The 12,823-nt window shown below is 36.1% G+C and overlaps 1 protein-coding gene across 2 annotated transcripts; it reads right to left on the bottom strand.

Moving 5' to 3' along the window:
• Positions 1-1,203: 1,203 nt before the first annotated feature.
• On the bottom strand, positions 1,204-9,667 carry LOC117324327. 2 transcript variants are annotated; one of them, XM_033880122.1, is made up of 3 exons: positions 9,354-9,667; positions 8,808-9,221; positions 1,204-7,949 (listed from the first exon to the last, which is right to left on the bottom strand). In XM_033880122.1, the coding sequence occupies exons 2-3, from the start codon at positions 9,034-9,036 to the stop codon at positions 7,237-7,239; spliced, it is 942 nt and encodes a 313-aa protein (XP_033736013.1). In that variant the 5' UTR covers positions 9,037-9,221; positions 9,354-9,667; the 3' UTR covers positions 1,204-7,236. The 2 variants fall into 2 exon arrangements, with proteins under 2 accessions (XP_033736013.1, XP_033736012.1); XM_033880121.1 differs by having other exon boundaries at positions 8,808-9,667.
• Positions 9,668-12,823: the final 3,156 nt, after the last annotated feature.

Below are 12,823 nucleotides of genomic sequence, written 5' to 3' on the forward strand. Positions count from 1 at the left end.
CTTATATGTAATTTCATATACTAGTAGGTGTATTATGCATCGTGTGAGAGACTTCTAAAGACAACATGAGTCTCATCTAAGCCCAACCATAGTTTTAACGTTATCTTCATCATTAGGCAATCAAATACTTTCGTAACCTTGAAATATCACCATTACTATTAGGTTATCATATTACCCTTGACCTTTGTACTTTGGTTTCATGGCTTCAAGTTCAACTTGAACAACTTTGCAGCTTCATAATGTCGTAAAAAATCTGCAATTTAAGTGAGGGGGTGACCTTTGTGACTTGTCCATTGACCTTGCGAGTTTGATTTTCGGCTTAAACTGGTTTTTACATAACTGAACAACTTTGCTTCTGAGTTATAACAAAATACATTTGATGTATCTACCAGCTTAGAGAAAACAAATTTGACTTGTGTGACTTTGACATTTAGTAGTGTGACGTCTTGTTTGGTTCTGACTGATGAAAATACATGTATTATGAGGACTGTAAAGCTGTCTCATGTCATATAATTTATCGAATATACCTTGGGTCCGATTTCCGAAATGTGAAACTTCCACTTAAGATCATCCCTGAAGAACAATGAGATTTTTGACCGATAGACGGACAATATGTATGACCAGTTGGAGACCTGTGTATAAAAACCGTTAGAGTTTCATAGAAAAATATTTCTGATATTTATCTTTGAGAAATTTATGTCGCAATTAACTTGCCAATTTCATTGTTCATTTTATCTTTTTATTCGTTTTGGAGTTTGTTTGTTGACATTGCATCGCATTGTTCTCTGTGTTAAATCTGTGCCCCGTTCTATTGTTTTCGAGTATTGTGTAATCAGCGTTTTGTAAACATCATTAGATAAGCAGTATGTAATGTATGTTTATTAATAACTGTATGTGTATAACATTTCTGCAGACTTCATTACGTCAAGCTTCAACCTATTGATAACGATAACCACTACCAGTTTTCATGAGTACTTTACACTGCTGACATTTCCATTGATAGGGTTTACATCTGTTCGACGTGTCTTGCTTTTCATTTCAATCATCGTCCTCTCCTATGTGTCTGGATGACCACCGCTTGTACCTCGTTATTATCACCATCGTTTACCTTGTCCGTGGTCAAACAGCTCATGATATCCTGTAATGTTTGCAACAGCAAAGAGGTCATCGGTGAATACCGACAAATAAAAGTGAACACAGAAATGAGTTTCAGTTTTTTTTTTATTTATTAATATTTAATAATGATGTTTTGCAGTATCCATCATTATAAATGCCACAATCATAACTCCCTTTTTCAATAATTTACATCTCGAATCATTTAATTTACAATAAATAACTTCAACATGCATTTGTGCAACTGCGAACATGTGTCGACATACTTTCACCAAACCATATACAACTCACGTAAACTCGCGTCAAATCATCCACAATTCTCGTAAATTCTCGTCAAACCATACACAAACTATCGTAAACTCTCGTCAAACCATAAACTAATCTCGTAAACACTCGCAAACCCATAGACATATCTTGCGACTCAACTCTCTCATATCGTGCCTCTCACAATAACTTCCATTCATAATCGACCCTTTACATGAGCGAGTGGGTCTTTTGACCAAAAGGTGCGTGAATGTAACAAATGTCATATACAATGATAAAGCACGGCGTGCGAATGGTCCATCAAATATTCGGTGCTGTAACTAACCTCAGATAGTAACATTTAAAAAAACTTAATTGCAAAAAATAAATACATCAAGAGAAACAGAGTCTGCCTTTGTGAAGGTTACGAGAACGATTCCTGTATTACACCATTACCTGTATTATACAAAGTATAAGCCATTTTATAGGGTTCGCCATTAAAGGCCTGTTGAGGTCAACAACCCGTGACGTAATATGTTCCACATGATTTAGCAATGTTTCGAGCACTCAATTATAATACAGTCTAGCAGACACGTTTCTCTTGACCGTGTTACAGAGGCAATTAAACAGATACACAGACAAAGGTAACGTTACATGTTTATAGAACAATAAACAGGTGTAAACCTACTTAAAACCTCGTGTAATACAATTCCTTTGATTTTAAGTAATCTTAGTTCCCTCCCCTTTACCCTATAATACCAAACTATAATTTATGTCAGAAATCAATTCATTAAAAAAAGCCAAGTTGTAGACACAGAGCCAGATCGTGTCATCTGTCTGCCGTAAAAACGTGCTGTTGTTATTGTTTGTCCTAGCTTTGTGGTCCTGTTTACAATCAACTGCTCACTACAAAGGGCATACAATCAAATCGCAATACACAAATTGTTTATTTGCAGAAACAACCTGTTATTCAATCGTAATCAACAAGTCTATATATACATACTGATACCTAATCAAATTTCATTATGCGTCCATATACTATTATTTATTTCATCCTAAGCGACAGGATGGTGTTGAGATCGATGTATATATGGTATCCTAGTTAGGTAGGAAAGTAAACAATATCAATATTCCATCTGTGTATGGGACATAAACCACAGTATCGACTGTTTATAAATAGCCTACCAGATGTTGACCTTAAATATGATCACAAATATCATGTTGGAGGGCCGAGTAACTAATATTATAGGCTTAAAATGTGTTACGGAGAGATCGTAGAAAAACTAAACATAACACAATTCTTTTTAAGTAACTGAACTGCTGTATAGATTAGAACGACAAAAACTGCTTACATTGATCTCTCGATAAGGTAGCTGTCAGATAGCTATAATCAAATAAGTAACTCTGTGTGTCCTGGACACCTCTGATGGTGTATTATATCGTAATGCGACTATACTAGGTGGTTATATGTATATCTTATAGTCTGTCCGTTAAAAACACGAAACTGCATTTTTTCATTAAGTTATTTTCTGTGAGATCAAGAAAATAGTTTCTCATAGAAACAGTGGTAAGTAAAGCCCACCGATACTTGTAACTGGTGTCAGGATATATATATATCGTCCTAGAGGCAATACACAGTGTGGGTAACACATGCCGAGGCCATCCATCAACATGTACGGCTACGTGTATACATACGGGGCAATGACTTGTGAAACATACTACAAGTGAAACTCGTGTGAAACATAGACCATATTTTACAACCAATATGGTGGTTATTTTTAAAGTAATGGGATGGAAATCTGATCCTGTGAGAATTTCCACTCATCTAAACATGATCGATATAGCATTTCTTCTACGCGAGGACTCCTACTATTATGGGTTAGTTCATTGTACTAGCATTTCTAAACACATAAGTTTTTCCTTTCTTAAATGAAACTGCTTTATGGCCAAATCACCAAATATTCCTTTGTTTTATCTCTACGACATTGAACAAAGAGTTGGTTTATAACGACTTTTGATAAGTATGTCATGCTAAGTTGGTTTCATTAATAACGAGTTACTTTATTGGCATTTTGGTTTAGAATGTCTGTATGTCACAAACTCTATTTCTGATCAGAACTGCGTTGATCTGATTACAAATGTATAACACCAACGTGATATCAAAAACATTTGAAACATCAAATAAGAGGAAATTCGCCATAACAAATAATTTGTAACAATAATGAATAACGTCTGTGTCCATACTAACACACAGTACACATGCACGGCTGTTGTCGTCACGATCCCTGACAATTACGAAAATTAATCAGCTAAGCACGTGTTAGTGTTAGTGGCGACACCGGCAATAATTCATTGAATACGTAGACCTGCCTCGGATTGCCGTATGGCCGTGAGTGTTCACACGGTACCACAGCCAACGGCAATCGTTTTCTCAATTATTTCCAGCTCGCTCAGACAGACAAGTACGGGTTGTCGCCCCTAGGCCTTGTTCTATTGAACTAAACTTCATGGAACTGAAAATGAGCAACATTACATGAAACAAGTCGTTGTGCATTTTTCGTTTAGATTAGGCATCAAGCCATCATAGAGTAGATTTATGGATGACAGGATTTTGTTATTCATTTGTGTTCATCTAGAAATCAAAGAAATCTGATAAGAAATATGCATGTAAAAATCGAAGCACTATGTGACCTAGTCTAGTATTACACTAAGAACATGAAGTACCTACTCTATATGTATGTAGAACCCTCTGAGGACATACCTATACCCCGAGATCGACTGAAATCAATACCACAATGCTTTTGATGATGTTGGCTAGGCGGGCAGACCTAATGCAATGCGCGTGTAAACCATGACATTGTAACAGAGGAAAGTTAAGCCGCTTTAACACATAACTACTCTTATCAGGCCCTAGTGGATGGCTGACAGAGTCAGGTCGTAATCTATAGTACACAAGTGATTGTTAGCTGTTGTCGTACAATTTAGTAACCTTCGAGGTTCTTCCTTTACTCTATATACACCTAACGTTACCTGTGCGGTACACCTGTATCAGTGGTAATGGGACTAGTTGAACTTTGAAAGCACCTATTACACATATAACTAAACAAAGTATGGCCATTTTCACATGATCCTTGTGTTTACGACGGCCGAGTACGTACTTCTGAAACGTCAACGCATACCATGGTTCGGGACAATGAGATAAACCTTACACTAGTTGGTTCAATACAAACGCCTATTGTTAACTATTGTCTTTATTATATAAAGAACATTTTGAAAGACAAATTGCATTTTAACTTAAATACCATGTCCGTTTAAACAAAAATATGGTATGATTTATTGGTTAGAATAACGTGTTAACTAGTTTTGCTGTAATAAGATATGAATACGTTTCATTTAGCGACACATCAGAACGTTGGTATATCGGTGATAAAGAACCATTGTCTGGATGACTGTTTGACAGTCCCTATCAGTTCTAGACCTATTTATAAGTAATTATACGTGTCGTTTACCGGTCCAGAAACCTCGGTTTTTGTTTCCTTTCGAGTAAGAATATCAGCCCACATTTATCCCATTAATTCTTCAATAACGGCGTTTACTTCTAACGTTCCTGTGTAGCGATGGCCGCACTGCTGTTTTTATAGCTGCTTATCAGATTTAAAAAGAGAAAATGTGATGAAATTGCTTTTATATAAATGTTACTATGTTATAACCTTGCATCTATAAAGTAGGCCCTTGGGCCACCAAAACATATGTAGACGTGTTTTGATCCCAAAAAAAAATCACCGGCCTACATAATCTCAACTCTTGTTCTGCTTTTTAATAAAAAGGACCACTATTTGTTACAATCTTCCCAGTCGCCTTTTAAATCTTAATTGTAGCCCATGACTGTTAAGAAATATTCAGTTACAGGTCTAGAAGCCAGTATGGAAAGCAGAAGTCCCCTAAAAGCCGCTATAAAGGTAACCCCGCATTTGAACCTTTACAAGTTGTTGTAAAGACCAGCTGTCGGGAGGGGTGTCACGCCTGTCTTGTTATTGGCGTTTAATTATTAGATCCACAACTCAATAGGGCCAACTCCCGACGCCTCGGCTACCTAGAGCTAGTCTCTTGTTGGTATTGTTTAAAATGACAATTGCAGCCTTACTCCTAATGTAAACGAAAATGATTTATTTAATTTTATATGCAAGTATACATATTTGACGTTTAAACTGATCCCACATTTATGCATACCATTGTCAGATTTTGAGGTTTATTTGATCACATTTGTCGCAGAATCAGTAAATCATTTATGTTTAATTGTGTCTGTTCCAATCTAATGCGTGCATAGACGTGTGGACTGATCATAATACAACAGTTTACATTTCTCGCACCAGAATACCTTTATACCTATATTTTGTTTTATACATCAGATCTAGATATGACATGTCTAAATCTATTATGGATGAATTGTGACACTGACGCAAAATGTTTAATCCATTTAAAACGCTTTCTGTCTGTTTGCAGAATCGACATGTACATACACTACTCGTTTTGTCTATACCATACAGATAAGAAATAATGCACAGGCTCGGTATCAATTCACCAGAAGGTAAAGACAAGGTGAAATGGATCACGGAACACGAAATGCGTTCATAGAATCAATTATATTGATCACCAAGGGAATTATAACAATACGATAAAGACAGAACCAGCCTACACATTAATAATTAATGGGATGCTAACAGAATATTTAACAGCACGGGTAAAAGATGGCAATGCAACCATAGAAATCCTGTCTGGTGTAACAACTCTGCATTAAACTGTGATAACACAACTCGATATTAAATACACAGCAGCGATAGGGGGTATATATCTGCACATCCTTGTGTTGTCAATTGTAGGAGAAATCAAGTGATTAATGGCCGAGACCATAGCTGTCTTACATTAGCCGCAGGCCAATTAGCAAAAGTAGAGCGACACTTGGGCTACTACTACAGAGGCTAATGAATTCAACTGTCGCTAGCCTCACACTCGGCAAGCTCAAATAATCTTATTCTAATCTATCTACACAATTTATGTAGACTTCTATAATGATATATTCTAATTAACAAATAACTTCAATAGACATCTTAGTAGCTTAAACACTGATATTTATGATTAAAAGAATGTCCTGCCCTGTCTCGATTCAATTAAATATTTTACATCAAAATTGTTGATTCAATTTATCTCTAGTAAAATAAGGAAAGCATACCCATTTAACAACATTAACTTAAAATAATTTATTCTGTCAAAAATAATTTCATATCACATTTTTAAAAAATTGAAAATAAGACCACAGCATTTTACTTTAAAATGCCTAGATTCCATCATTTTCAACAGATGCCTGCAAAGTTTTGATAATTTAGGTCACAAACATTTTATATCATATGCGTATTTATATATAAATATTATTGTTTCACATAATTTAGCATTTGTATTTTCATTGCAATATATAATAAATAGAAATATCACTTTATCCTGCCAGTTTTGAGAATGTCTCTTCCATACCGTGAGCGAAACAATCCGAAGTTCGCATTGTCACACCGATACAATGATACACGGGTAAAAATCCTCAACAGGTACTCCCAATCATCCATGGCATATTGTATATTCCTTTCGGACTTTTATCTTTGCACACCTTAAATATGCACTCAGCCTTTAAGAGATAATAAATCCCAGATTTCATATAAATGGCATATTGTATTTGTGTTTTGCATCCAGTTATAACATTAACGTAACACACATCCAAGGTGTTGAATACAATATGGGTCATCCACATCCATTTGTCCGACGTGATCTAATATACACTTTCTCACATCTGGTATAGCAGCTAGCACACTTTGCCGTCTCGGCAGTATTTTGCTATGTTTCTCCCAGAGCACGTATCAGATTATTAAATACCGCGTCCATGTCACTACATATTTGTTTCTCTCTATGACTTTCACTGGTAATGTCAGTGTCTGTCCTATCCTCCATGCTGATCCCGTGAGATTCCGTCTGCCTCGGGAGGAGAGGCGAAGACGCGTTGGAGGAAATATTGTCTTTAATTGTTGAAGTCTCCTCTAAACTCTTCACGAGAGTGTCAGTAATTTCGTCTTGGAATTTTTCCGACTCCTCTGGGTTTGAATATTGACTTTCGAACATACTCATATATCCGTTGGGAGATGCTTGTAAATAGCTATTGTTTAACACATCGTACCCGTAATGAGGACGAATTCTATAAATACAGCTTTTATATCCTTGGTAGCTTTTCTGTTTTTCCTCCCGAATTTCCTTTTGCACTTTCTTTAATGTGTTATTGATCAAGACAGAACGTCGTAGAAAATGCTCGGGGTCCTCCATTTGTCTTAATTTTTGAATAGATATTTTCAACACTCTTCTCCTTTCTTCCTTGCGTTCTTTCGGTGTATTGAGAAAAGGCGAGATACGTTTAGGCGGTATCCGGTCTATCAAGTCTTCTGTGTCCGAATCTAATTTCCTTTTAACTCCGATTGTCCTTCTTTCATCCACTTTCATTTCTATCTCTTGTGTATCATTCTTGCAACAATTACTTGTGGGTTCCTCTTTCCGCAGGCCTATAGATAAAGACAAGTGTATGTTTAAACATGTAACATGATGTACGCTAAAGATAAAACTAATGTTCGACTGTGCCCGAACAATGAGAAAAGTTCATACAGGTGATTGGCATGAAGTAAATTCTTACCGTGATTGAACTTAATAAAGATAATCAAATGGATCATATAACTGATATTGTTGTATGCTTGCGTATTGATAGTACCTATATACACACATACATACTTAGCCGCGCTGCTACGGCTCGATAAGCACCACAAGAAACCTGAGTAGATTGCTAACAGACGAACTGCCGAACAGGATAGCAAACAAAGAAAGCCTTGACTTAAAAAATCTCGTGTTGTTTGTACTGAAAGTCCGATCCAGCAGGGCTTTACAAAGATATTCATCTAAAGATCAATACAGTGGCGTTACCGGTCTAGCCCTGGAGGTAAAAGAAACTGTATCCCATGCCCTTATTTAATATATAATAGATAGATGCATGTAGACAACTTGGGAGGAAGAAGGATGTATGGATTAGTGGTAATTATGATAATAAAAGGGGTAGATGGCGAATCAATCGTCACGCCTCTCCCGTGTTATTGACCGAAAGGTGTCCTCACTTGTGTCAAAACTAATGTGTCCCTAACACCGGTATACACATCTGTCTGCTAATGTTACAAGTCATCAGATGGCGTCACAGCGATACAACAATTTATCCTTCGCATCAACATTTGATAACACTAAATAAACACGAAATTTTACTGAACAGGAAGTGAAAAAAACATTAAAGACAACGACAATTCATAATTGTAAAATAATTAATATTTCATTGTTTTTATAGACAGATAAATCAATTAAAACATAAAAAGCGAATTTACCTGGACGTTCTAATTTGGCCGGTGTCCGACTCAAGGTGGTCTGCTTATCAAATCGACAGGAGCATGTGGTTGTTCCTGTGTCTGTAGCGAGCCGGGAACCAGAAGAAGGTGCATTAATCCAGTGGTAATCAAAGTCCGTTTGAGAAGCGGTGTCGTCCGTTGTTCCTCCTCTGAATCCGCCACAACATGGGTTATTGTACACCGCACTCATCGAAAGAACACAGGTCATGGCTTTATTGGTACGCTCCGTTGTAGGAGTACAAACAAGGCGATGTATAAGATAACTATTGATATCGTCTTTTGTCCATGTAAAGTTAAAATACACAACACAAACTATTAATCCGGTTAATGATTTTATAACTCCATTTCCCTCCAGTAGAACAATTGGCAGAATTCCGTTAGATCTTCTTTATCCTGTTGTAAATAAATAAAAAATAAGTATATTCAAAGCCATTGATCAGATGAGTGGACGGACTGGTGGGTCTGCCGTAGACACTAGGCTCTAGCGACTAAATGACTATAATCCATAGAGATTGTATACACTACCTCCAGTGCCACCGCTATCTTGTAACGTACTGAGAGTGAACTGCGCCTGTATGGTATATAGTACCCACAGTGGGCTGGTCCTGGCTCGCTATGCTATACAGACTGGCGATGGCAGCAGACGACTCTCCGCTCATAGGCATAATACAACCTAGTCACAACCAACGTAAGTGTTCGGGCGGAGATTTTCAGACCTGCGATAAACTTGTAAATGGAAATGATAGATAACCTGTGTTGGATGATATACGTCCGGGGCTTAGTTCGGATAAAACGTGACAGTTTGGGTATTTAACGAACAGCTCTCGTCACTGTACAGCTTTAACACCAGAGACATGAGCGTTACAGTCACACAATGTAATATTGTATACTTCTATACAATGTAACAAGTGAACCATATCATAAAAGAAGTAAGTTTTAAACGATTCACGGTCTGGTATAAATAAACAGTTCAAAGAAACAACACCTGAACTTTAACGCTGTTAGCTAATTAGCTATGGCAAATGCACACAATGGGGGGAAATAGGACGATCGCTGAAAGAGAAAGCAAACACTTGTCTGGCGAACTTAGTCACGTAGCATTTATGACTGGTTACTTGTGATAATTTCCTGGTATAAGAGATAGCTATCTTTAAATATGTTTTAAGCGTGGAAAGGAAATAGAAGTTGTACACACACAGTAATTAATAGAGACTACGAACACTGCGGGGCTTTTAAACTAGCGTCTGATATGTTAAACATTTGGCATAAAAAGATTGCGGCAATCTATAGCTAGTAGCATTCAACTGAAACGCGACTAGGGTTGTTTCAGATAGGTGTATAATAGAAAAAAAAAGCATTACAACATATTTACAAGGACATAAGTAAAATTAATATGCTATCTGAATATATATTATTATTACAGTCAAGCAGAATACAGATAAGTACGTGTTTATTTTTCTTCCCCTATGAGAACAGTGTGGGTTCAACAGATACACCGGCTTAGTCACACAATGTTGATAGTGTCGGATCCCTGTGTAGTCATTCAGGAACAAAGATATCAAAACAATGGGGAAGATATCATAAACCTACCGCATTCACAAAAGGAGATGGAAACGCTACATATAGCACTAACGGTCGTAATCACAAAGTTCTAACAAGGAAATACACAATTCATCATTTAATAGATCATAGAATTATATCGATTGAGTTTTAATTCTGCGTGTAGTATTCGGCACAGTGCTAAACCCAGCGGCTGTTGTTGGCGTATAATACACGGGTGTCGCAGTTTATCTCTTAACAGTTTGATGACGTCGATAACACGAATACATCAATAGAAATAAATCCTGTTGAACTATGTCAATTACCGTCTATACACACGTGTTCACTACTTTTATCAAGTTATATATTCAGTACAGCGTTCGTGAATGGTACAATGTATATTTACTGTTGAAGGTTTTGCGTAATGTGGAATTGATATTGTATATGTTAGAGCATTGTTATTGACAGAAATGAAACAATACAATTTACAATTGAAACATATTAAAAGTAAATAATGATAAATTCACATAAATCCTATGACATAAGAATTCTAATGGCGTATAAAACCATTTTCCTAAATCAATATGTTGCTAAAATTCCATAAGATTAAAAAAATATACATATATCTATACAAATTGTACAAAGTGTATATACACCTGACAATATTTCACCTGGCGATACGCTACGGTACATCAGCAGGATGTACTCGGAGCCAGGTTGACGCGTTTGTTCCTATAGGACATGCAGCTGTTGTGTGGCTCTACAGTCCCAACATGTCGCACACAGGTTCCGGCGGCACGCGTCCATCCATTACAATAACCAATGTGTAGGCTGTTCCGGTAAATTATGGCCTCCCTATTATCGCACCGTCTCGATACCGAATAGCCATCCTCCCTCTCCTGTTCATATTACTGGCGGGTTTTCCCCCACCCTTATTTCAGAGCATTTACAGACATCTAAGACAGTGGGTTGTCAAACGCCATTTTTCGCAAATATTTCTAAAACTTGTCCAAAGTGCTAACTATTTTGTGGTTGACATTTCGAAAATGAGTACACATATGGCCATTGGGATTCATTATGAAACGGTCGGTGCATTTAGTTAAAATTATACTGGTGGAGCATTATCGGCGAAGTTGACACCGCTTCTGTCTAATTTGTACAGAGAACGAATTAACAGAATGCTATGGGGTAATCTCCGAGTATTGACGCATAGCAAGATTTTCTAGGGTTATTTTTGTTACAGCGAAACATGAAACTGAAGAGAAAACTTGTGATAATAAAGTGTAGCAATCTATTTCATCTACGTCTTGGCCGACTCCGTGTATTTTCCTATATACAATGTTATATAATTAGGTTTTCAATGGCACTTTGAGACATTGTAAATAACCAGGCCAGTAGTTGCTAGAGGCTGGTAGGGGTAACACATTTAATTACCTAATGTTGTTGGAATGAAGTGGCGATAGCAAGTGTCGCTTAGGTCCTCTGAAACATACACAGGAAAAAAGTGGGGTGAGCTGCTTTCATTAATAAATCGGTAAATACATATCTGTATTTAGTGTATTGAGTCTGACGGTGGTTAATCACAGAAAGTGACACTTTTTAGTCGGTGTTTTTGTTAAAATTCGAGTTATTTGCTTTTTTATCGATCTGATGTTAGTAGTCCGCGTCATGCACTGTTAACCTGAATATCGACTGTCACAAGATGGTCATTAAAACACGACGCCAGAGGGGAAACGAAAATGAAGACGACAAGGGCTTCTGTGAATAGGTTTTATCTTAAGATTTATAGTGATAAAAATAACTACAGTTTAAGCTTTTGAATTGATACAGAGCTGTAACAGATCAACACTTTTTCAAGTGGTATAAACGGAAAGGATGGACCACAACGGTGGTACCTAGGGAAGACTTCAATTTAGATGCATAAAGATAGGAGATCAACTAGATTATAAATATTAATAAATTATATAAATGTTGATAAATAAATATTGATATATAAATATTAATAGATAATTGTTAATAAATAGATGTTAATATATAAATATTAACCAATAAATGTTGATAAATAAATTTTGTATACGTTGTATAAATATTAATAAATAAAAGTTGATAGATAAATATTAATAAATAAATGTTGATGAATAAATGTTAATATATAAATATTAATAAATAAAAGTTGATAGATAAATATTAATAAATAAATGTTAATAAATAAAAGTTGATATATAAATATGCGCATATTGATAAAACTGAACAATTGAAAACAAAAGAACCAGAATAGACGAAATACCAAAACAAAATTTTTTAAAAAGTCATTTGGACGAAATCATACCAAATCGGGCTCCTGATATAAATGACATTATACATCAAAAGATTTCGTGAAAAGACAACAACTTGAGTGTATTAACAATGGCATTTCGCTTTAATTTGGATGTTGACAAAGCGTGATTATCAAATAT

The sequence above is a fragment of the Pecten maximus genome, chromosome 3 (assembly GCF_902652985.1).
Source record: "Pecten maximus chromosome 3, xPecMax1.1, whole genome shotgun sequence".
NCBI classification, from domain to species: domain Eukaryota; kingdom Metazoa; phylum Mollusca; class Bivalvia; order Pectinida; family Pectinidae; genus Pecten; species Pecten maximus.